Raw genomic sequence first — 25,745 nt, 5'->3', positions numbered from 1 at the left:
TCAATATACATCTTCAAGTGTTGCTATGCCAGCCAATAATTCATTTCCCTCCTTATGTTACCCAACATCAACATGGGATGTCAATTATTTTATCAATTTGTCAGAAAATCAATAATGACAGAGACAATCTTGTTTTGTTATTTATCCAGAGAGATTATTTTATGACAGTTTCTGTGATGATTGTTTTATTAAAACAGACATTGACTGATAATAAACAAATCAATCTCTATACATTTTTGGTCCTGAATAAATATTATCAATAGTGATGTTTTGAGAGTAACATTTTACTACACAGGTTTTTCCGAGTGTCTAGGCGAAAAACTGGACTAATCACGAGGTTTTCTCTTTGCTCGCAAAAATATTGCCAACTCCAATTTTGTTCAATTAAATACTTGTTGATTTAAAATGGTAATTTGAATTATTTAGATTGTAAACGAGTTAGTTAGGACAATAGTGCCAGGCCAAGTCCTAGGTCCTAAATAAGTCTTATCTCACTTATTGGTCATTAAAAAAGGTAAATGCGATCCCTTGTCACGTCATTGAGAGTGTTTTTCCTTTTTTAAAGATTATTTTATATAATCGAATAAATTATTTAACTAAGTACAATTACTGTACAGTTATTTGTATAATTTATATATTTAATGTCAAATGTGCGCAATAATCTTAATACATATCTTATATAAATTATTTGCCTTCATAAACTATCGAAATTTGTACGAAATTTGCAAGGACCGACAGTTAAAGACTCAGAGACATAAGGACCGTTAAGACTGGCCCTAAGGTCGGACTAGACCCAATAAATATGGATGAACACAACAATAGATATGGTTCCTCAATCCTCAGCCTAGAGAAAGATAGAGTTACCAAGTGAAGAAAAATGGTCAGCTGTAACAATTAGGATGTCTTACATTTACAGTTACTTTATTACTGAATTAAGATCCTTGCTAATATTAGCTGCCTATACAATGAAAAACTGTTATCAAGGTTCATTAGGGCAAGGAATATATTGTAATTATATTTAAATTCTTATATAGGCAATTCTATGCAAATGTCAACATCACCATAAAAAAATAAAGTTGCCATATTTATAAAAAAAAACCTACTTAAAATGTATCATCAAGATCTAAAATTTGAAAAAACAAAATACATGTTCATCTCAATACATTGATGAGACACAATACTGTAAACATTTATTTTTCAGTGAATAAAATTGCATGACTTTCTTAATGGCCAGTATGGCAAAAATAAAAAAAAATCCTAGGGATGTTTCTAACCTTACTTTTCATCAGGAACGGCTGTTGTGTCAATATATAAATTAATTATTTACTTTGAGTCTTTCCATGACGTGTAACATCCTTAACGCAAAAATGTAACATCCGTAACGGCAATGTTTTGTAAGTTTCTCTTTAACAGGAAAATATGAATTTTGGTTACCTTAAACCCTTCCCTACAAAATGATATTTAACACTCTTAGTCTTTGAACGATAAATTCACAGAGTTTTCATCATGTGTTCAGTGAGTCCTAGATGGTTGTTCATTGCCGTAGCATCCATAACGCTGGATATTTTGTAATTTCTCTCAAAATCCAAAGGTTCAAAACTTTTCATATTGAAAACTCATGTTGATATCAATATGTGTAACGAAAATATAAATATTCAATTTTGAATTCAAATCAATGACTTCGTAATATTAAGCTTAGTTTCCAAATTTATCTCTGAATGTAACGTCCATAACGCTGAAATTGCCCATATTTTTATTTTAAACAATTTACACATAAGATATGCATTAATGTTGACTTCAGAAGGAGAAGTTAACACAAAGACGACCTATTAAATATTGAACAAAAAATAAAAAAGAGCAGATGTAACAAGCATTAGTTCTTTGTTGAAAGTAGTTTTTTCATTCCAAACATATCGACTCTACTTATATAATGTTTTATTACAAGAAATTTTAGATAAAATAAAAAAAATATCTGTGGTATATGAAACAATATAAAGTTGGGAAACAACGGAAGACCTGAGATTATGGAATTTTCCAATTTCCACGTCCAAATTTTTGATTTTCTCGTTAGTTTGAGATTGAAAACTATAAATAAAGTGCGGAATTATACACATATGCATAAAAAGCACTAAATTAATAATGAATATGGAAAGTAACCAATCGAAGATTGGCAAAATAGACATAGGAGCTGCTGGTCATTCGGGGGATATCATTTTGAAAAATCAAATGTGTTATCTTATAATACTCCCGTTTGACTTTTTTAGATATTTAATATAGTAAACCAAATAATATTTCTGAATACTAATCCTTTAAAAATAACAAATTCCTCAATATGATCTTTTACAGAAAAGTTTACGCAATTTTGCTCTAGTGTTTCAGTCGGAAATTTCTGGTTTTACGCAGGATACATTGTAGAATTATCTATTTTGGATTTTTTTTAGGGATGGGGTTAAGTTCTTAGAATTTTTTTCAATACAAAATTTATAATTTTGCGGGAAAAAATTAAATTTGTTGGAATTTCTTTTGAAAATCTATAACTGTTCTCAAAAAGTTATTTGTTTTGGAAAAAAAATTCAAAACTCCACAGCTATTAACCAAAAGTTTAATTTTTTGGGAAGAAAAAATTCAAAAATTCACAGCTGTTTACAGAAAGTAATTTTTTTTTTGTAACAAATTTCAAATATTAATTTTTTGTAAAAAATTTAAAAAATCCAGTTATTCACAAGAAAATGAATTCTTAATTAAAAAAATTCAAATATTAAACTTTTTTGAAGAACATTTTTAAAATTTATAGCTATTCACAGAAAAGTATTACTATTTTTTTTTTTTAAATTGAAAAATAAAATTTCAATTATTAAATATTAAAAAATATCAAAATTCATGAATGTTGATAGAAAGTCAAAAATTGGGAAAAACATCAAATTCTATAGCCATTCACATAAAATTAAATTTTTTGGAAAAAAAAAAGATTATTGTGAAGAGCCAAAATTCTTAAAGCTCCTTCGACCCATCCCCTGCATATTTAATTTTTTAAACTAAGTAAACTGTATCCGTACATGTGTAATATGTATGCAGAGGTTTAGAATCAATATTTGAATCATATTTCCTACGTTGTCACTTTTCATTATTCATGACTTTCCATTCATAATAAAAACCTAACCATGTGTGGATAGTATATTAGAACTATACTTTAAATAATATTGTTGTTTTTATAACCCTTTCGTGATTGTAAATAATCAATGAGCGGGTTGGGTTCGTTAACTTGGGCAAAAATGAAAGAAATTAGTACTGCACGAAGGTTTGGCTGTCTAATGACAAATTTTACTCGTTACTTCTTATAACCATTTCAAAAAACACATTGCAACATCATCACAAAGTAATATTAATTAATTATTATAATAAAAATGAGAATCATTTCTTATTAAAGGTTTTAAAAAAAACAAGTTTGCTAAATTTTTTTAGAAGACAAATGCGGATTTAAGAAAAAAGAAAAATGAAATTTGTAATATTCCCCCAAAAACTTAGTGGTCATATGCTACTCTAAGTGAACCCTTTTGAGTAATCCCGAAACAGATGTATTGAAGTCTCTAGATTGGACTTACAGAATGTACAGTCCCCCTCTGTACCTTCAACTCTATATTTATTTGTAAAAAGGGTTGAAGTAGCCATCCTGTAGTTGTGGAATCACTTTTCTTAATATTATTGACTAAAATTAATTATTAATTGTTAAATCTCGCCATATAAAATGGTAAAGTGGGCTATTTTTAAATGTTTATTTAGGCCCTTAAAAGTTTTATGTGACCTCGTATTTTAAAATGCAAAAAATTCCTAAGGTCCTCAGGGATATGTACAAGTTAGATACTTATTGGATAAGGTTATATGTTCATTTGAAGATATAGAACATTAAATGATAGGCTTTAAAATTTACCTTTTTAGTAACATTCACTAAAAGAATTCTAAAACCTTGGATTTATGGCAAAATACTATATCGCTCCTTCAGTATAATTAAAATTTAATTTCTGTGATTTTTTTTTTCCAAAAGTTTAATATTTTTTACAAATATCTAAGGATATTTGAAATTTTTCTTTTTAAAAATTTTTATTTTATGAACGCCTGTGTATTTTTGAATTTATTTTCCAAAAAGTTGAATATTTTTAGAATAGATATGGTTGTTGGAATTTTTTTTCAAAAAATTTGATTTTTTGTAAATAGCTGGGACATTAGAAATTTTCTGACTAAATATTATATTTGTGAGAATGCTATTGATGTAAAAAATCCAAAAAATTAAATTTGTTACAAAAAAAATAATAACTGTTTCAAATATTCCTCTAAAAGTTTTAATAAATCCCCCCCAAAAAAAAAAAAATAAAAAAAAAATATATATATATGTATAATCCTAGTAAAAAATATTTGAAGCTAACTATATGAGCACTTTTTTCAATCCTCGGATATTTGATATTGTACATCAAAAATGTTCAACACCTTTTTTTTTGTTCTTTTTACTTTGCTCAAATGAATTACAAAAGAGATTTACTAGATCAGAAAATAAATGAGACGAAAAAAAGTTGCCCTTTGTCTCCAGAATAAAAAAAAACAATTGTCACAAAATTGAATATAATGCAGTTCCTTTTTTTTCTCACTGTAACTTACTATTAATTCCTTTCCTCTCTGTTTATATTCTGGTCATTCCACATCAAATTGCCCCAAGGTTTTAACCTCAAAAACTCATAATTAAATGAAATTTTTAACGGTACACACAAAATCTAAATTTTTTTTATTTGATTAAATTCTGTAATGTTGAGGGTGAAACTATCTCATAAAGGTCAAATGCGAGATATTGTAAGCCCTCAATGCAAAGTGGTTAGTTGGAAAGATATAGTACCACTCGGTTGTTTATAATTTATTAGTATTATATCTTAATCTGCTGTAATATTAATGTTAATACCTTGGAGAAATCAAACGATTTATTCACCCAAAAAAATATTATTTTGCTTAATTTTCTTGATTTCTAACTTAAATTCGACTTTTTTAAACCGTTCAAGCCTATGTGAATAATTGCAACATTTGGTGGGTTGAATTCATATGCAGTTTGTTGAAAGACTACTGAATGTTATGATGTCTAAAAATAGTTTGGGGAAAAGTCATTTAATATCTTTGCTTGATTTCAATGCTTTATAAAGGAGTGTTAAAATCATCCAATTTAAGCCACATATACCTCCTTCTATATAAAAACTCGTTGCCAACGGCCTGGGGTTGTTCTGGGTAAGTCTTGTTGTCTCCTATTTACCAATGGTGGCTGCTTCACTTCTATCTACAGCTTCAAACGGTCGAGTTGCTCCCAGTAGAAGGTAGACTTGAGTAGAGGAAAAAATTACTCGAGCCACTGTTGTGTAACATGAAACGAATGAGTATTAACCCTGTATTCATCGTAAATTTTCTTCGCCGCTTTGTACATGTTTTTTCCTTTCAGCAAGTAAAAATGTAAAATATGGCCAATTTCTTCGCTTGAGACCTCCATACTCGACGCACACTAATTCACGACTGAACAAGCAAAGCGCAATACTATTAAATAAGCGTTTGTAATATACATCCACACCTTTATAATATCTTATTTGATGATCCGATCTGTCCAATAATACACTAGATATAACTCATTTAAAATAGGGGCACAGGAAATACGGAATTACTTTTTCCCCAACCTAAGATATTTAAATAATAGTAGAAATAGCAGTATAATTTGTTTAGTCAAACCAACTCCAAAACCAAAACAATGAGTGCTGTAACTGTTCCATAGTCGTCCTATTAATTATATGGAAACACTCACTCACGGGCTATTCCAGTAAATGTATATATATATATTATGTAGAAATAGTTTTTAAGTGTTTATTTAACATAATACTTAGAAGAATGATCCATATTGAGTTGTATAGATAAGATATCTAGGGTTTCTAGGAATTTTTTAAAATTCAATTAAAGTTATTTATTAGTGATTTATTCCCCAAAAAATGACAAAGTATATTGGAATAACAAAAATGCAAATAATATGAAACACCAGTATTTAAAAAATGAATTAAACGAAAATGAAGGTGGTCAATCTGATAATTTTGAAAATATTTTTGAGGAAAGCAACTTAACTGTCAAGACATTTTATTAGATGAAGTAAATGAATACAAATCCCGGTCTCTATTACATAGGCAGGAATTACAGCAAATTTTGTGATAAAATCGACTCCGAGTCCAAATAGGAATAACTCCACAACAAATCCTCAGTTACTCATCGTCTTCACGCACTAGTGATTATTTAGTACTTATTGTTTTCTCTTCAAAAATAAAAAAATAATCATAATCGCTTGGGTAATTAAAAAATTATTTTCAAGTATCAATTACAAAAAGTTTAGTTTTCATATTTTTTTAACCTTTGTGGAATAACCCTGCTCCATCCTAACCAGGGCCATTTTTAGTGTGAGTGGAGCCAAAGTAACTTCACTTTTATAGCAAATAAATGCAGGACCTTTCTTTTCAAATTTAAAACACGTAACGTCAGTCTATGTATTTATAAAACCTTTAAAAAGATAAACCCAGAGCGCGGTCGTAGTCAATAGCATGCCTTAGGCACTAGTCCTCTGTGCCCATCCTAAAACTAGATCCAATCCTAATATTTAATATTATCTTGCACATTACTTACCTTTTATTCAGATCTATTTTTTCCATCTTTTTTCATTCAATGTAAATTTTAATACCTCCATTTATAAATCTTGCTTTATGAAAGGAATAAATGTTCTTAACATTTGTCTAAAAATGTGAAATTATAGTATGATATTGTATAAATATTACATATTTAGGCACATAAAATATAATGTCAAAATGACTGATTCAATGAAATCGTAAAGTTGTGGTTGGAGGCCTGATTTATTTTAAACAAAATTATGATCTCATTATTTTGCAGAGAATGAAATAGCTCATGTATTTATGTTAAATACAATATGGGGTTCAGTTTCAACATTAAAAAAAATGAAAAATTGTTAGCACAATGCAAGAACAATTAAAAGGAGGCGCAGTTTTTTCCCCCTTTTTGTCTTTTAATTTCTATGAACTCATGCCTAATGACATTATTGTACTGTTCCGGATTTTTTTTCTTTATTTATTACTAACGGTAGTAATTAGACAAAAAAGCTAAAATACCATTTTTGATTTAATAATATAGAAGCCCCTAGAAATTATTAGTTTTACTCGCCGTCTTTCATGAGCACACTCATAGGAAACTTTTCATTAACTTTATAAATTTAATAAATAAAAAATAAACAGAATTTGAGAAACAAATTTATATATTTAGTGATGACTAATGAGTACTGATGAAAATTGTGTGTACAATGGGCTTGTTAAAAAAACCTAAGATCAATATGGTATCTCTGACAATTTGAATAATGTTTTAAAAGAGATCAGCTACAATCAGCTGTCACAAGGAAGATGGGGAGAAGGAAGTAAAGAAGGACATTGTTGAGAGTTACTCCAATGTGGATCCCAATTGAGTCCTACAAAGCCTTACAATTTAGTACTCTGCAACAAATTTTCAGCGTTTCCCTCCATCTTTTATGAGCACACACGAATGTTCAAACAGGGTTTGTATATATTTAGGAAAGGAAGTTCACTACTCAGGTATTTAATAATAATGAGAACTGCTAAGAAAAAGGAAAGGTATTTTTCGGATTACCAATTCCAAAAAAAGGACCAGCTAATAAACACGCGATTTACATCACTATTGATGAGTACTTCAAACTTTAGAGCACAAATAAAAAAAATAAAAAAATCATTTCCACATACCAGCATTTATATTTTATTCAAATCTTAACATTTACTGTTATTGATTCCCTGTCAAATGATTGTGGTAAAAAGGTTGCGGACACAAACGTTGGGGTAATATCGTTGTGAGACAAAGACGTTGTGAGTAATATCATAATAGATAACTCTATAAGCTATTAATATCATAGTGAAGCAATATCATTGTAAGCAATATGATATTGAGTAATTTCATTGCACAACAATATTATCGTTTGCAATTTATATTATATTCCGACATTAAAACTATTGAATGATGAATGTGTAGGTGAACTGCTGAGCTCCGAGGTAATTTAAATTTATCTGCCAACATTTCCCTGAGTATGAAGGAATACTTCTAATATCTCCTCATACACACTGGCCCTCAGGTTATACAGGCGAAGTGCTGACCCTAAATGAAGTTTAAACTCCACCGCCGCTGCGTTTCTAATTACCAAAGAATTCTTCTAATATGCTCTTAATACACCCTGGCCCACAGGTTGTGCTGGTGAACTGCTGGGCCAAAATACAGTTTAAAATCTACCACCACTGCGTTTCAAAGCACTAAGGATTATTATGTGTTGCAAAGTTGAAGATGAACACATCTCTTGAATATCAAGGAGGAATTCCAATCCTTTATACGAGGGTGGTCTGAAAAGTTTTCGACCTTAATGTGAAGATGATAACACTCGTAAATAAAAGCCAACAACAGATGCTAAATAGATGTACCTCATCTATTTAGCATCTATTGACAAGTACTCAACGAAGTTTCAGTCATTTTGGACGTGACGTTGTTATCAGGGGCGTCGGCAGGGGGTAGTTAAAACAGCTGTTGCCCTACCCCCTCCGCAATGGAGAAATTTAAAAAATCACTTCTATGGAAAAAAAATAGCCCTTCCCCCTCAAGAAATAAATTTAAGGATTTATTTTCTAAAAAAAAAGGTCAAAAGGTCATTCGTTCTAGAACACCCTCCCCCCTCCCAAAAAAAAACCTCCCTGGCTATGTAACGTCGTTTGAGTGATTTCAGTTGATGTGAGTGTTTCTATGGGGGAAAAAATCTGAATATTTTTATTTTTCAAAATAGTCTCCTTGTAACAGGACGGTTTAATAGATGGGATCATCACTGGCTGAGATGTGCCTAGAGTAACAAAGATACATTAAGATATTTCTTCGTGGGGGAGCATGTCATAATACTCCCAATTATAATATATGCTGGGGGAAGCGAAAAAATATTTTCACTTCATTTTTGATTCATCAATCAAGGTTTTTGTGAATGCAGTAAAATTGTTTCGGTCATATACTAAAAATAAACAAAAAAAGAATTTAACAAAAAAAGCCGAGAAAATGTCATTAGAACGTGATTTACGAATTTTGGTCCAAAAATTTTTGGACGCTAGCAAGAAACTAACAGAGATTGGAAAGCAGTTGGAGATCTCCAGACCAACCATCTATGCCCGTTATGAAGTCGGAGAACAGGAAGCTTAGGTCGGGTAGGAAAATGAAATTGAATCTGAAATAAGTCATGGAGGCTGCCCAGGCCATCCCTTTGCAGTCGATGCAGGAACACGCCAACTACTTTAACATCTCGGACCGAATATTCTTAGTTTATCGTTCCACGAAAGTTTTTTATGAAGGGCACCAATAATTACTGTTGTGTTTGTCCGGTCCAGTCTTAGGACCGGCTTTATTGGTCCTTAGGACTGTCAGTCCTTGGAAGTTTTCATAAAAATATCAATGTTTTATTAAGCAAAATAAGAATGATTCAATATGTATTAAGATAAAAAATGCAAAAAATTATATTATATAATTTACTCATTATAACGGAATAATTAAAAAAATGTAAAACACCCTCATTGACGTCACAAAGAATAAATTTAAACTCCTTTAAGGACTGAGAAGTGGGACTTGGGAGGGAGTACTATAGAGATGGAGAACGTACTGTTTTTGTATACTACTTTACTAGATCCACGTTGTTTTTCTTTTATATTTAGTCATTAATAGTATCCTGAAGTTTTTACTAGAGATGATTCGTGTATAAATGAAGGAGAGGTGTAAGATTTTAATTATTATGTCAAGTTATTTCTGCATCAGACAAAAGGTGAACTCCAAGCCCCATGGTGTAGGTGTGGAAAGATGTTGGATGTTTTGAGCAATTTCTCTGCAGAGGTTTCGGGGACGCTGGACCAATTAAGCACTTTTTGTAGTAAGTGCAGCGCAGGGCTTTAGGGTGTCAGGTTGTTCAGTCATTATGATAAATCTGGCCCTGTCATTGTGTCCTTTTATTTACTATTATCGAAAGCTTGCAATTATAACTATTTTTAATTATTGAGTCACACTTCACTAATTATTACATGGTTGTGGAGTCTTATAATGTTTTTAAAACTCTGACTCCAGTACTCTAAGTATATTATTCATGATTTATAATAATATCAATTTTTGATTTTTAGATCTTACGAAATAAATTGCTTCATGAATTTGAGCCTAAGGATCAAAATGTGAACAATGTTTTATACTATTTGAGTTGTTGAACAGAGTTTTCTTTATTTTAGAGGATATCATAGATGCCCTTGATAACTTCAAGTAAAAAAGTAATCATCTTGAATTTATACAAGAGCAGTTATTACTTCATTCAAAAACTTTATATGGCAAGAGATATTCTCCACTAATTCTAGGAATGGCATTGCTATGGCAAACAACAAGTCCGACTTTATATCAACAAATAATTTCGTCTGGCTTAATTGTTTTGCCTTCAGAAAAACACATCAAGAGACTCACCAGCATTTTATCAATGGAAGTAGAAATAGCCAACTCAACATCTGATTATTTGAGTTTTAAAATAGCTTTACGTGATGCTAAGGACAGAAATGACTCTATATTATAATAGACAAGGTGTATTCTACTCAAAGAGTTGAATTCTTGGTTGGAAAGCTCTACGGATATGAGGATAATGGAACGACCAAAACAATCTTGTGTTTTAATTTTTAAAGTGTTCTAGACAGGTATAACGACGTAGCCGCAATGGTTCCTCTATCGAGGATTGATTCAAAAGTCATGAAAAATTGGTTCTTCAAAGTTCTTAAACTTCTTACTGACGTCGGGCTTAGACCAGTCGCTATTCGATCAACAATTAATTTTTTAAGAACGAATAAGGAAATGGTTCTACCCTACTCCTTTTTGAAAATCCGTTCTCCATCTCAAAAGAAAAGATATTCTTATTATTATATTCAATCCATATTTTCAAAAATTTCTACAATAACCTAATAAATAGGAAATATTTTTCCATCTTTTGAAAAACATAATGTTCACTTGGAAGCTCATTCTCACCATATTGACAAAATTTGTCAAAACGAAATGGGCGTATGAATCAAATATATACATCAAATCTCTCACCAAGTCTTATTTCCTCAACCTATTGAAAAAATTAAAGTCAATATATCATTGAAGTTATCTTATGATTCTACTACATATATAAGCTTTGAAACATTATGAAAATAACAAGGGCTCCTGCAAAACCTATATTAGGAGTAAATTAATTTTGTAAGGATATGCTTAGATCATCTAAATATTTTAATCGATGAGAATCGTAGCCATCAAATCATTGATTCTTTTTTAATGAACCTAATTGGGGTGGACTTGTGAGACCGAGTGTTTATATATTTCTGACTGTATTTCATATCTATAATTTACTGAAGTCTGTATTTGTTTGTGATATTATAAAAAATTGTCTTTTTTATTATAAAGATCCTAGAAATGTATTTATGTCGTTGTCTAAAGTAAATAATGATGTCGCAAGATAATGTGACATGGATTGTATACGGCAAGTGTGCAAATGGGCATGGATTTTTAACTTATTTAAATTTTGTTGTTTCTAAATTGTTATATTTATTTAAAAAAAATAATATTATAGATATGAATAGTCAGGTTCATTAAAAAAAACGTATACAGCCAAAAAGTAATAAATAAGGGGGAAAAATTAAAAAAGCAAGTACATCGTTGTAATTTTTGTATTTTGAATGGGGTTCTATGTAATATATTGAGAAATATAAAGTTATAATTACAAAAATATATTGGGTTTTTATTTATATTGATTCAAGTGTGTGTTGGGGGTTCAGAAGGAATTGAATCATTCTGAGAATTCGATAACAATTCATATCGTAAATCTGAGCTTTTAGTATGTTATTGCAACAAAAGTTCTGCAAATTATGTAGAAAAAAATTGCGCACTCTATCTCTATAGTACTCCCTGGACTAGACCGCGGTCCTCGATCCCAAATAAGGTAATGTTTCTCTCTGGCAAGTATGAGAGATTGGTAGTTAAATCCTTCAGAGTGGTTATCACAAGCCATTCCTTCTGGACAGAGATTAATTGGAAGGAAGTTTGTTTTTCAAAAAGACAACGACCCAAAACATACATCCAAGCGCAGCAAAAACTTCTTGGAAAAGATAGAAGCCTCTCACATTTTATCTATTATGCAATGGTCAGCACAATCTCCTGATTTGAACCCACTAGAGCTATTGTGGGAACACCTAGATTGAAAAGTTGGGGAAAAGTGCCCTCAAGTAAGAATGAATTGTGGAATATTTTGAAGAATGTTTGGAATGATATCACACCTGCTCATCTTGTAAAAGTAAAAGCAAGAATACCGTAAGTCTGTAAAACAGTTATAAAGGTAAAGGGAGGATTTTTGGATGAAGGTAAAATTTAAATAAATATATTCTGATTTTTACAAATAAATATTTATATCCATAATGAACCTAAATTTTTCTTCATTTTAATATCCTGATTACTGTATTACCTGATGATAAAGTCATAGGTAGTTAGAAAAATAAGTGAAATTCATTTTTTTTGGAAACTTTTCTTTGTCAGTTTATTTCATGATTATATTGTATATTTTATTGCCTCTTTCAATATCAGTAGGACACCTTACCTTTCAAGTTGATATTATGAGAAATAAATGAATTATTTTAATAATAACTAGACTTAGGATTTTTGAGGGAATTTTTTTACCAAAATGAGGGGAAAAAATCGCTAAGTTTTGACTAATAAGCACGCAAATAAATATATATAAAGAAAAATACAATTTTATAAGTATAATTCAAAGTAATTAGTGTTGTTTTATATTTATCAAAATTTATTTTTTAAATTTTGCCATTTTATATCGAAGAATCAAGATTTTAGAAAGATTTTCTCCTGTTAATTTTTGCCATCGATCAGTAGTGGTAATTTTAAACATACTAAAAGACGTCCACATTAGTAGTTGAAGGAAATTTGAAGTTGGCGAGATCTTGAAGAGTTTTTTTCTTTCTCCAATTGACTGTTGTCGGAATCTGGCTCCATCAAACATCCAATCATATTATCATAACCTTTATTTCATTATATAAATCCTCTACCTCCAATAAGGGAACCTAATGAAGGAATGTTTGGGCAAGTAGATTTTCCCCCGAAAAATATCATCAAAAGCTGTTGTATAATCTAACTAGAGCTCAAACTTTCTATAATATTTCTTACCAATTTAGAAAAATGAGCTATTTTCATACAAAAGAAAATGAACAGTTTTCCCATAAAAGTCGAAGTGAGCAATCGGTAGCAAGTGTTAAGTCTAATAATATCAAATTGGCAACTTTTTTTTGGGGGTGAGGGGGGCGGGGGATCTCTCAGCAACTCCTCTTCTACTGCAATCTTTCTAATCGGCCCATACTCGAGTGTTTATTTGTTGTCTTTTATCACCGTTATTTTTAACAAAGTGTTCCTTCAGTTTGTGTCATTCTTTAATTAAAAAATACATCCAATTTTATCAAGTATAGAACTAATTGTCATTCATACATATATATGTATAACGTACAGTACGGTCAAAGTCTTCGAAAGAGAGGAGACACGAGAGCAATTAGCAATTTATTCAAATACAGTAGTTTGTACTCGTATGTGTATTTGGTTTAAATTTTCATTGTCATAGTAACATACATGAGGAGACCTTTTTAAAAGTAGGGGAGAAAACAGAGGAAAAAATGGAATGTACATGATCACTTCTCCTGAAGAGGACATTTTCATTTCAACCTCGGAGGTAAAAAGAAAGATAAGTCTTTAAGCATAAACAGACCGGCGTTTTCATGAAAATATTTGAAGATTATTGATAGTTTCTGCAGGGTTTTTTCACTATTTGCTAAGATGGGCTGCCTGAATAGCACCGAAACTCGAGTCACAGACATGCGAAACGAAACTAACTCTATGGTAAATATTATTTATTTAATATATATTTTTTTTTTATATTATCCAGGATTCTCAAGAGGATTTATGTCTATCAACTCATCATTTACACCAAGTGTATATAATATATTTACAAATTTTTAGTCATTACAGGGGTGTCCGTTGAAGGGAAGAGTGCTAAGAGGCTTTAATCCTCCACCGCCTGCTTCCAGCAAATTTAATTAATTTTATAAGTTAGCTCAACTGTCCCCTTACCTAAACAGAAAGCTACCCTGAGGATGCCCCTGCATTTTCTATTGTGAATTAAGGGATCATAAGTTCACCCATTAAACTTTTATCTTAATAAAAGATCAGCTCTTCTTTTAACAAACTATGATAATTATAATTAATTGTTTCCAATAGTATAATACTCATTTAAAAAAAACAAAAAACTCTGTATTGGATTATATTGAAATTCAGATTGAATCAGAATAATTTTACCTTTGAGATTGAAAAAAGAAAAAAATCTTTAGAATATGAGCATTTTATCATGGATAACTACTCATATCAAATAATTTCGATAAATCCAAATGCATGGAATCTATAAATGGAAACAGTATTGTAGATACATATTTTATTTTTAATTTGGCAAACTTCCATCTTTCTTAACAACTCTTATATATAAAAATCATAATGTTCAAAATTCAAGGTGGCATTTATTTATTTATGTACCCAAAAATAACCAAAAAAAGATTGACCCATGATAAATTATTTAACTTTCGTTTGGTATTTATGTGGAATGACCACTAATAATATTTTATTAATTAAAAAAAATGGCGATAAGATATTTTCAATGAAAAGGGAGATATCGCTCAATCCTATCAGTACTATTTTTTTAATGTATTTCCTTTCTAAAAATGGATACAATATGTTAGTCATCCAAGTATATCAAGACGTCTAACTATCAACTTTTATAGTACTTTGTATTATAAACATATACAAAAATACAGTGAACTATTGATTATTTCTATACCAAATCATGCATAATTTAATAATGTAGGACATACACACAATATAAATTTATATACTATTTACAAGTAATGATTATAGTAATAAAATAACCATTAATAATGGTATAACACACTTGCACCAAATATCTAATTGTCCACAAGAGTGTGCTATTACTACATTAAGAACCTTGATGTCAAACGTTATATAATATGTGAGTGTCAGTGACATTTTCTTCTTCTTTATAATAATATACTAATTCTAGAAAGGAGTTATTGTGCGAACCTTACGAATGAATTAATGTAAGATGGTTCATATAATTGAACATAAGCATGATATGAAAAATAACATAACGTATAATTCGTTGGTAAAAAAGGAAATTGACCTTTAGCATTGATGAAAACCCCTAGATAAGGAACATCGTCATTCTTTTTCTATTGTTGAGTAGCACTTCCTTGGATTCACAAAATAACATCATCGACCACTAAGCTTTTCAATATGTAAATTCCATACTTTTTTAGTTTCTAGGGTCATGACTACTTACTTTGTGGATTATATTATTATAAGAAACGAGGATTATTATCTCCTAAGATTAATATTATTTATATATTTTTTGTTATGACAGATGGATACTCTGAGGATGAATCTCACGTCCGGGATGCATAACCTTAACTCTGGGCTCAAATCTGTACAAACGGGGATCAAATCCAGTCTACATATGCTGGACAACACAAAAGACAATGTAGTTGACGGAGTAAGTGAAAGGAGAGAGGAGATGGTAGAGAGGAAAGAAGGAGAGGAGCTTCCTCCCCCACTTACCTCAAATTTAAAGACGATTTCCTCAAACATTCCATCGACATGATACAATTCTTTTTTTAATTAATATCTAGTACAAAAAATGGAGTATGCTTATAAAGAGTCTAAATAATAATAAAAATGATGAATGTATATATAATATTATTGTTACCCATGTTTTATTTACACAAGTGATGATGATGATTAAGAGGACAACATAAATTCAAAGAAAAAGTGAATTTAAGTAATTAACAAAGGGTTATTATTAATATAATTATAATGATGGTGGTAGTGGTGGTCATTCGGTTGTTGGTTTTTGTTTTGATTGTGTGAGGGTGTAATTATATATGTATAAAGAGTTAAATGTAATGTAAGAAATAATTCCCTCAAAATAATAAATATATATATATAATAACGTGGGTTTTCCAGGCTTCTCAATATTTTTATTTCTTTTAACTTAAATTTTTTTTTTGAAAAAATCTTTACTTTTTTTTCTTTTGAAAATACAAAAAAGTTGAATACAATGGCAATAATAAGTAATAGTAAATATTATATTGGTAAAAAAACAAATATTTCGTATAAATATAATATACGGTTTCATTTTAAAAGAAGGAATATTATTTTGAGTAGAAGTAGTAGTTGTAATAAGCGTTTTAAACAAATATTGAAAAGCCTGAAGCATATGTACTCCATTGTGATTAATTAACGAGTCATAACAGGGTGAGGAAGTTTTACATTAAATGCCTCATTACCAAATTTCAAACTAAGTACAATTAACTTTTGCATTTTCTACCTATAATTAGTCTAAAAAATCGACCAAAAAAAAGCTCATATTTCGTTATTATGTGTAAAAAAATAGTTCATTTCTAAAGCAGATTTGCGTATATATTTATATTTTAAAAAAAAGATAACAGTTACTGCGACAATAGTGTGAATGGGGAGAAAAAGTATATTTGAACTAAATTTACCAAGAGCTTGTCTTTTTTTATATTAAATTATTTAAATTGCAGCAAGAAAGACAAGAAAAAAAAAAGAACAAGATTTGATATAAACTTCGACTAAATAAGTTAAAAACTGGGAGTAAATAATTTAAAAACAGAAACATATCTTGCAACTTTGAAAACTCCACAGGGAAAAAAAATAATATTGCGTATTTCATCCTAGAAAAAAAATATATATATTTAAGTTAAATGCGATTTTTAATATAGAGCAAGGAGGAAAAAAATTTCAAAAAAATACAAATGCGTACGTATTTTCTTATGATTTCTTAAAAAAGTAAGTATATGTTTACAAATTAATCCGGTCAGAGAAGAAAACTTAAGTTTAGCATACACACTCCAGTTGTTCTTTTATTCGGGCATTTCTTTTCTTTTGCATGCAGGGCCAAAGTTTGTTGTTTTGAGCACACATAACTAAACTCACAAAATTTAACATTTCTCTTTTAATAATAATAAAAAAAAATAGCCACTTAGAAAACAATATTGAAAGAATAATCTAACAGGTCTTGTTATTTAACACACTTTGTCCATGAAGAAAGGGAAAAATTGGTTTCATTCTTGTCTTTTTTTTTTAATCAGAGAAAAAGTTTTTAACAATTTCAGTTCATTAGCTGAATATCTTCTTCGAATCAAAATGGTGAGAGACAATAATCCTATATAACTAAGTTTTATGATTCCCCCAATTATACTCCATAGTTGGCAGTCAAACGCTCCTTCAATGGAGATGGAAACTGAACCGAGAATCTATCCCACGCTTCTGTGCCAACTTGAGCTGAAAATAAAAAATAATGGAATTATTAATAAAATATGTCTGAAATTTAAATGCTAATGAAGTCTAGACTTAAAAATCATAATTAGTATAATAATAATAATCTTTAGTAATGACTAACTCGAATAAAAGAAAGACATAAGTTAAGGTCAATAATGAATATAAGTATATACAGTATCACAAATGTAGAAATAAACAATGACTTACTTTTAAATCCTTGTAATATTTTCTGAAACATATCCTTCAAATCAGGATGTGGGTTCTGCCAAGATGCAACTGCATCACAGAAAAATATAAAATCTGAAGCAACTCCTCCAGGATTTACAGAAATCATCTGACACATTCCTCTGAAAGCAGAATCTTTTTCATCATTATCGCGAATATTTCTCAAGGATGTACACCATGGCCTAACAAACTCATTGAGACTTGGCGCAACTTCATGAGGACATACAAATCCCATACGTCCAATTGTAATAGCTGTATTTTCCAGCAATGTTTTCGGAGTATTTGGCCGATTTATAATATTTACAAGGGGCTCTAATAACATTGGTATGTAGGGCTTCATATCTGCTCCTAACTTGACAGAAATTTCACCGGCTGCCCAAGTAGCATTGTTACAAACACTAATATGATCTGTGAACAAATTGCGAGCCAAAATAGGCATGAAATTAGGTATGCATGGGCTCACTGAATGAATAAAGCACGCCTTTGTCAAGTCACCAAGTAGAGCAAATGAGCTTTGTCGCACTTCAGGCATACAATCTTGAATACATTGGTATAGAAGCTGCATTATATTAGAAGATGCCACCAAACTCTCAATGTGCGTATCCAATCCTTCAGCTAGTCCTAAAGAAATCATCATGAAAATATTACATTCCAATCTTCAAATTAACTCATTTAAAATGAAACGAAATTAGTTTTACAAAAATTGAAAATAGTTTCATTTATGTATCAAAATATGGCCCCAAAAATGTAGAACAAAGGTGGCTAGAAGGAATTTATGCCTTGTGTAAGTCAATTAATGAAGTATCGTATTGATATGAATGAATGATTAAAAAATACATTTAATAACTTACCAGATAAAAGATCTAATGCTACTATCATGAAATCCTTATCAGCTTGATCAAGATGGTTAGGATTTTGCATGTAAGCCATATGTTGGTTTAGTGTCTGTTCTACTAAACTAACACATCTACGATAGACAGGTTCGCAATATGGAAGAAAACCTTCTTGAAGTGCTGTAGCTACGCTAGACAAACATTCCAGCAATGGAAATAGATCTTTGTCCTCGTCTTTCAGTGCATTCCACTTTTCAATCAGAGGAGGCATCAATAGATTTATATATTCTGATTTATTCAAATGATGTCCAACTGAGTCTGCCAATGTACCTAAAAATATATTAAAATTATGAAATGTGTATCATCAAATTAATTATAATTTACCTATTGCGTCATAAAGTATAAGCAGATTCTTATGTTGATATTTTTGGAAAGCAAAAACCAGAGTTTCTAAAATGAACCCAAGGTAGGGAACTAATTCTGTACATGCTTCTTCTTCTAAAGTTGCAAAAGCTGAACATGCTGCTTCCTGAACCCGTTTATTGGAATCCAATACGCGCTTTAGAAGCTCAGACATCAAGGGTTTCAAATAAGATTCATGAGGCTGATTCACAACCCAATGTGAATATCTAAAAAGAAGATTTGAAGGAGTTGTAAGACTGCAGTTATTAAAAATTCAACTAAAATAAATACCTAGATAGTGTCCAACATGTTATAGACCTAACAAGTGCTTTTTTGTCGGACAGGCAATTAATCAAGTATGGTATAAGTTCATGAAGATGAGGTATCATCCCAGACATGCAACCTTCAGCTATGGCACCCAGAGCTAAAATACCAGATTCCTTTATTTCCCATTCCTGATGGAAGAGTGTCTCCTTAAGGATAGGTAGCAAAACGGGAAGAAGTTCGTCCCGGAAAACCGAAGCTAATACGTCTAGAGCAGCGGCAGAACACTTTCTTAAATTCCAATCTGATAAATCCTCATCATTGTCCAATGATCCATCATCTTCCTCGTCTTCGTTTCCTCCTGAATGATGACTCCTAGATCTATGGAACCGAGGTCGTATGTCTTCTTCTCGATCAGGTATCATTTCATCTTCTTCCACGTCCCCTCTAAGGAGTATAATATCAATTTCAGAATATTTCATTCCTCTCACTAAAACTGGAATCAATTTATCTAAATGGGGAAGCAAAGCTTCTCTACAAACTGATTCATCTGCTAGGGAGAGCCAAAATTCGCATGCTTCAAGAGATACACCTAATCAAAAAAATAATAAAAAAAATAAAAAGTTGAGACAATTATTTACCATTTCAGATCTACTCATAATAAAAAACCTATAAAATAATTAAAAATTGGGGAAATAAAATGTAAGACTGAATTAAGAAGAAAAAGAATTAAAAACAAAACCGAAATACACTACTCCTAAAGGACTAAAAAAGTTTAAAAGAAATTAGCTGTTTGGAGTTGTGTGACCTTACCTTCATCAGAATCTTGAGTTCTCTGAAGCATATAGTCAATGATATTGTTCATGTGAGGAATCAATCTATCCATTCTCACTTCCAATAGCATTACAATAGCTCGACAAATATTTTTTCTTACTATGGGATCACTATCGTCTGCCAAAGAAAATAAATTTTCGATGAAAGCATCGATATGAACCATGAGAGCCTAGAATGAAATCAAAATAGGAATACAACATCCAGATATCAAGAAGAAATGCGACTAGGAGCCTACCTGAACTCTACCAATGATAAATTGGTTGACACAACCGATTGCATGGGATCGTATTTTGGGACTCGTATGTTTAAAAAATTGAAGAAACTTTGGGATCAATATATTTAATGGCCTATTGAGTTCTTCTGAGTCGAGGAGTTCTCCCAAATCCTCGCATATCTTTAACAATGCTCCAAATGCCCCCTCGCAGCTGTTGTAGTCCGGAGAGTCCAACATTTGGCACAGAGTTGGCAAAAGATCCGGCCATTGAGAGAGATCTCCTCTGGAAGCTATCGTGGTGATCAAGATGCCAACGGTGGCCCGAATGAGTGGAGAGGGGTCGCCCACGGCGTTCAAACATTCCGTCTTGATAAAGTCCGTCACTTCCTTGGGGAAGGAGTTGAGGTGAACCTAGAACCAACACAGACCGGACATGAGTGAGCACGAGTCCAATCAATCAATGCAATACGTACCTTAACATTGTTTTTGAGGATGAGTCCAGAGAGGGACCGAGTGGCCTCGTCCTCGTTTCCCAGCTTCGTCAGAACAAAGATGAGATAGGAATTAAAGTCCGGGTAACCGTTCAGTTCTTCTAGCTTCTTCTGAACGCTCCGTTGAACAGATGTATCCGGACTTTGAGACTCGCGAAGTAAAGAAAGAATTTGATTGAGGCCCGCGGGATCCGGTTGCCAATCCATGCTTTCAATCAGAGGGACTCCTCCTTCTTCAATTCAGATTCTACACACCACGAACTTAACTCTCCGCTCCAAAAAGTAAGAGAAAGAGAGAAGAAGAAGAGAGAAAGAAAGAACAAACAAACACACAACAACACACAAACAAACACAAACACTCTATTAATTCCAAGTGGGAGAGAGACTTACGCAGAGCAGACTTACAAAGAGACAGAGAGCCAAAGAATACCTCTGGAAAAGAAATTGGGAGAAGAAGAAAAGAAGAAAAAGGAGGAGGAGGAAGGAGGAGCCGTTTCACATGGAAGGACCTTTTTATTTTTATACTTTTAGTGATAGAGCCACTCCAAAATGAGAGCATTATCCATTTATGAATCTTTTCCAATTCCTTTCGATAATTAAAATATTTTAAATTCGTATATATATATTCTTAAATAATCTCAATTCATAAGCCATTCTATGTTTCTTGTAGCACATCACTAATACTAAGGCAAAGAAAGGCAGAGCATTTGGATCTTCGTATAGTAACCGCCCTCTAGTGTTATAAACATAAACTAAAATTAGCGTCTCCGCTGAAATGTAATATAAAACAAAAAAAATGTTTGGAAAATCAATGGCACCATATTCATTTTATTTGCAAAAATTATAGTATCGATTCATATCTATGAACTATGTATGAATAATAACTATTACTACATCACAAATAATTAATACATTACAAATCAATGAATTCATTTCAAGGGTATCATTAATCATAACATTGTCTGTTCAATATAAGAAATTCTAAACAAAGCAGAAAGCATTTAGGTAATTAAACACATGTAATAGTGAGTGTTAGTAATCATTTTACATCCATGGGTAATTATGGAAAATAATGTATTTTAGAATGAATTAATGGATCTTTAAAAAATATAAGTTGTTAAGCCTGGAAAAATAATTAAATTAATCATTTTGGAGTTATTTATACAAATAAGCAGTAAAGGTTAATTACAACATATATTAGTACATGTAAAAAAAAAAAAAAAAATTATGACTCTTAACATTAATTATATGTATTAAATAAATTAAAGCTTATTAGTGAATAATATTAATGAATTACTGAAGAAGAGGAAGGATACTGATGGGAGTTGAGTTGTATTTTTGAAAGAGACTCCTTGTGGAGGCTTTGTTCACATAATTATATGTTTTATTATTTGTAAGTGGATGAATATTTAATTAATGGCTGTAATGTTTAATTGTAAATCCTTTTTAGAACGTATCTTGTAATATATTCGTTGTTCAAGAGGATTTTTATTCAATTAGTATGATAACTTTCATATTCAAAATACTAATGAAAAAAATGACTCATTTTATAGATACTGCATAATATATATATGGTAAAGCTCTGGTCTCATTTCCATTCATAACTTTATTATTATTATATTAATTCGAATAATAATTTGCAATTTGCAGTATGTATTAACGTATTTTGTACATATTTTCCCTATTTATAAATTCTTTTACATACATGCTAAAAAAAGTTACTTTATCCAATAAATCAAAATTAACCTATTAAATGAGGACGATACGACATCAAATATTCATTTCTTTAATAAAAACCAAATAGCATAAAATGTGGAATAAAAATTATCGATATGGGAGATAACATGTCAGTGTAAAGTTTTATTACTTGTTAGTCAATGAAACCCAAGATGGAATCTTGTGTAATGAAGAAGTAATTCATTTGTTTTTTTTACTTTTAATCCTTGAAAATGTTTTATGCGGTATGATCAATTTGTCAAGTTTATCGCCTCTTATGGACGATCCCTAGTTGGATACATTATAATGTGATAACAATAATAAAATTAATATACATATACCTATGCTAAAGCATTAAATACGTAAAAAATGGTCTGATAGTTCACAAACTCTTTCTGTAAACTTATTATAACATGGAATTTTGTCTAGTAAATTGGATTTGTCGATTCCTGAAGAGTATATTCTAAAGAAAAAACTTGTCGGAGGAAAGAATGAAATATCTTATGAAGAATATCGTTGCTTTCCTTTCTTGTAATGAAAAGAAACAACTTTTCTTAAAATCTATAATAATGAAACAAACTTACCTAACACAGAATTAATAAATATTAATTAACTTATCAAATATTTTTTCTCTTCAATACTTGAACCTTGTTAAAGTTGAACTTTCTACGTTATCCGTCTCTTCTAATACTCGTGAAATTAAGTTTTAATTTATCTCATCAAATATGATATCCATCAGTCTGTTTTTTTGAAATTTTCATTACGAATTTTGCAAAAAAAGAAATACATATATTAAAAATTAGATATAATTAACCTATTTAAATATTTATTTTGATATTCATGACTCTATTTCACCATACTTAAGTAGTAATTCGAAAATCCCTTCTCATATATTTATTATAACATCAAGTACAATGTGCATCCTTCATAAATCGATTCCTAAATTCATCGTATAAAATAACCTACTAAAATTCAATGTTCAAATTCTTGGGTAGGAGGACTATAATGTGGAAGCAAACGAAAATTGAAAATATTGATTTCTTCTTATATCTTGTATACCAATAATTTAAAATTTGTGAATTTTTCCCTCTTCAATATCAATAATGACAGTAAGGATTTTTTTAACAATATATTTTATAGCCTATATAATTAATTTTGAGTCTAGAGACTATAAATATAGATTTAATTTATAGCTATATGTAGTTATTACTAAGACCTAATTACCAATATAACTAATAACTGATTATTGGTATGTATTAAAAAATATTTTTGGAATATAAGATATTTAACAAGATGAACAACAATCAACAATCAATTGCTAATACATTCAAGTTTTTGAACATAATTTATGAACTCGTAACCAAGGGACAACTATACACATAACCTCTCATTGCAACATTACTCTTTATTCTGATGAAATTGACTATTCACAAGACTAAGTAATGAACTAGGATGCCTAGTGGCTTTTATTTACATAAAATTATAATAATTTTTGTGGCCGGAGTCGGTAGCCTGACTCCGACTACGACTCCACGTCAATATACTTAAGTTCAACTTAAATTTAAATATAGCACAGAAATTAGATCAAGTAATTTATATTATTTGGGTTGAGAATATGGCAAAAATTGAATACTCGATGAAGGACAATTTGCAGAATGTTCATTTTGCCGAATAACAATTAGCAGAATGGACATTTCGCCAAAGGATTATTTGGGACGTTCTGACGAAAAAGAATATTTAATTTTCTCAGTGGTTTGCTTCACCACAGCCAACCTCCTCTTCTTCCGAAACATCCTGGAGCATGACAAAGTAAAAATCTGAAATAACTACTCTTCCATGATCTGATGTTATGCTTGTTCGTCCATCCATGAGTTTCTTTAAATATAAATAATCCATCATGTTGAGCGATAATTAATAACGTATATATTACGGATGTTACTTATTAGCACTTCGATTGAATCACTGTCGTGTTTATTTATTCAATGTACTAGAACGGTAAAAGATTTGAACTACATGTTACTATGTATTGTTTATATACATAATGATTAATAAGGAATATACCAAAGATTTTCTGAAAAATAAGACTAATTAATTTACTTATATGACATATATAGCATATGAACAATAACAATCGGGTAATTTATCATACAATCTTTTTTAATTGAATTAAAATATGCAATCCCATATATCAAAATAGTATTGATTAAATATTATGTTTCGGCCAAATATTATTTCGGCAAATTGCCCTTCGGCAAATTTGTTTTCGCCAATTGTCCAATAACAATAATTTATATATTACCCATGTATGTATAGTAACCTTCCACTAAGAAAGAAATGAAGAGTATTATTAGAGCTAAACTCGACATTTAGGTCAAGAAACCAAATTCAATAGATATATTCAATTTAATTGTTCTGTGGTTATGATTATTTTATCCCTCGTACGATCCTCAGCCTCACAAAATTTCAGGCAGTTGATTTAATCATTAAAATTTACTAATTGGATAGAAAGTGGATTGTTGGTGTAAGTTGTATTAACAAATACAATTATCCCCCGTGAAAAATTGAGATTAACTTTCCTCTAGTTAAATCAATTGTGTTAATTGATATTCTAAGACTTGTGAAATGGAAAAACAATTGATTTTTCTATAGGTATCAAAATACAAAAATAAATTCATTTATTATTATTTATTTACATAATTAAATTTAACACTGTCACTGGAGTGTAAAGGTCCAATTTTATATAATTAATAGGGTACTAACTAATTCAATTTAAGGTAATTGACCTTAGGCGAAATGTTATTTTCCCAACCACACAGGCTAGTAATAATACATATTATTATTATAACTATATAATGACTTATCGTCACTATCTATTAATTCATTATAAATTTATATTCAATTATAAATGGGACGGTGCCTTGAGATATACGTTTATTTGTTTCGTGAGTCGTAACCAGTAACATCGTATCTCCAATCAATTATTTCCCAGTGAGGCTCTTTTTATAATCAAAGTTATTCACATCAGCTTGGTTCTTGGACTTTTTTTTTTCAAAATTAAAATTTTTTGGATTTTTTTTTTTATAAATAGCTGTGAATTTTGAAAAATTTATACCAAAAAATTTTATACTCGAAATTTAACTTTGTGAATAAATTTAGATTTTTGAAACTTTTCTGCAAAAAATTTAATTTTTTGAGCAT

At 30.3% G+C, this 25,745-nt stretch overlaps 1 protein-coding gene and 1 long non-coding RNA gene across 3 annotated transcripts; one reads left to right on the top strand and one right to left on the bottom strand.

The window, feature by feature from the left end:
• Positions 1 to 13,810: 13,810 nt before the first annotated feature.
• On the top strand, positions 13,811 to 16,305 carry LOC139904942 (uncharacterized). The gene is made up of 2 exons (XR_011779283.1): positions 13,811 to 14,043; positions 15,632 to 16,305. It is a non-coding gene; the product is annotated as an uncharacterized lncRNA (long non-coding RNA).
• Tnpo (transportin 1) lies at positions 15,959 to 21,244 on the bottom strand. 2 transcript variants are annotated; one of them, XR_005863222.2, is made up of 9 exons: positions 20,814 to 21,192; positions 20,362 to 20,751; positions 20,106 to 20,295; positions 19,320 to 19,884; positions 19,011 to 19,255; positions 18,645 to 18,956; positions 17,776 to 18,414; positions 16,490 to 17,571; positions 15,959 to 16,186 (listed from the first exon to the last, which is right to left on the bottom strand). XR_005863222.2 is itself a non-coding variant. In XM_040708059.2 (8 exons), the coding sequence occupies exons 1-8, from the start codon at positions 21,036 to 21,038 to the stop codon at positions 17,483 to 17,485; spliced, it is 2,655 nt and encodes an 884-aa protein (XP_040563993.1). In that variant the 5' UTR covers positions 21,039 to 21,244; the 3' UTR covers positions 15,959 to 17,482. The 2 variants fall into 2 exon arrangements, 1 of the variants encoding a protein (XP_040563993.1); XM_040708059.2 differs by having other exon boundaries at positions 15,959 to 17,571; positions 20,814 to 21,244.
• Between the last annotated feature and the right edge of the window lie 4,501 nt (positions 21,245 to 25,745).

The sequence above is a fragment of the Lepeophtheirus salmonis genome, chromosome 1, assembly GCF_016086655.4.
Source record: "Lepeophtheirus salmonis chromosome 1, UVic_Lsal_1.4, whole genome shotgun sequence".
Taxonomy (NCBI): domain Eukaryota; kingdom Metazoa; phylum Arthropoda; class Copepoda; order Siphonostomatoida; family Caligidae; genus Lepeophtheirus; species Lepeophtheirus salmonis.
Note: the sequence above shows the minus strand (reverse complement) of the source record. Positions and strands in the feature narration are given on the sequence as shown.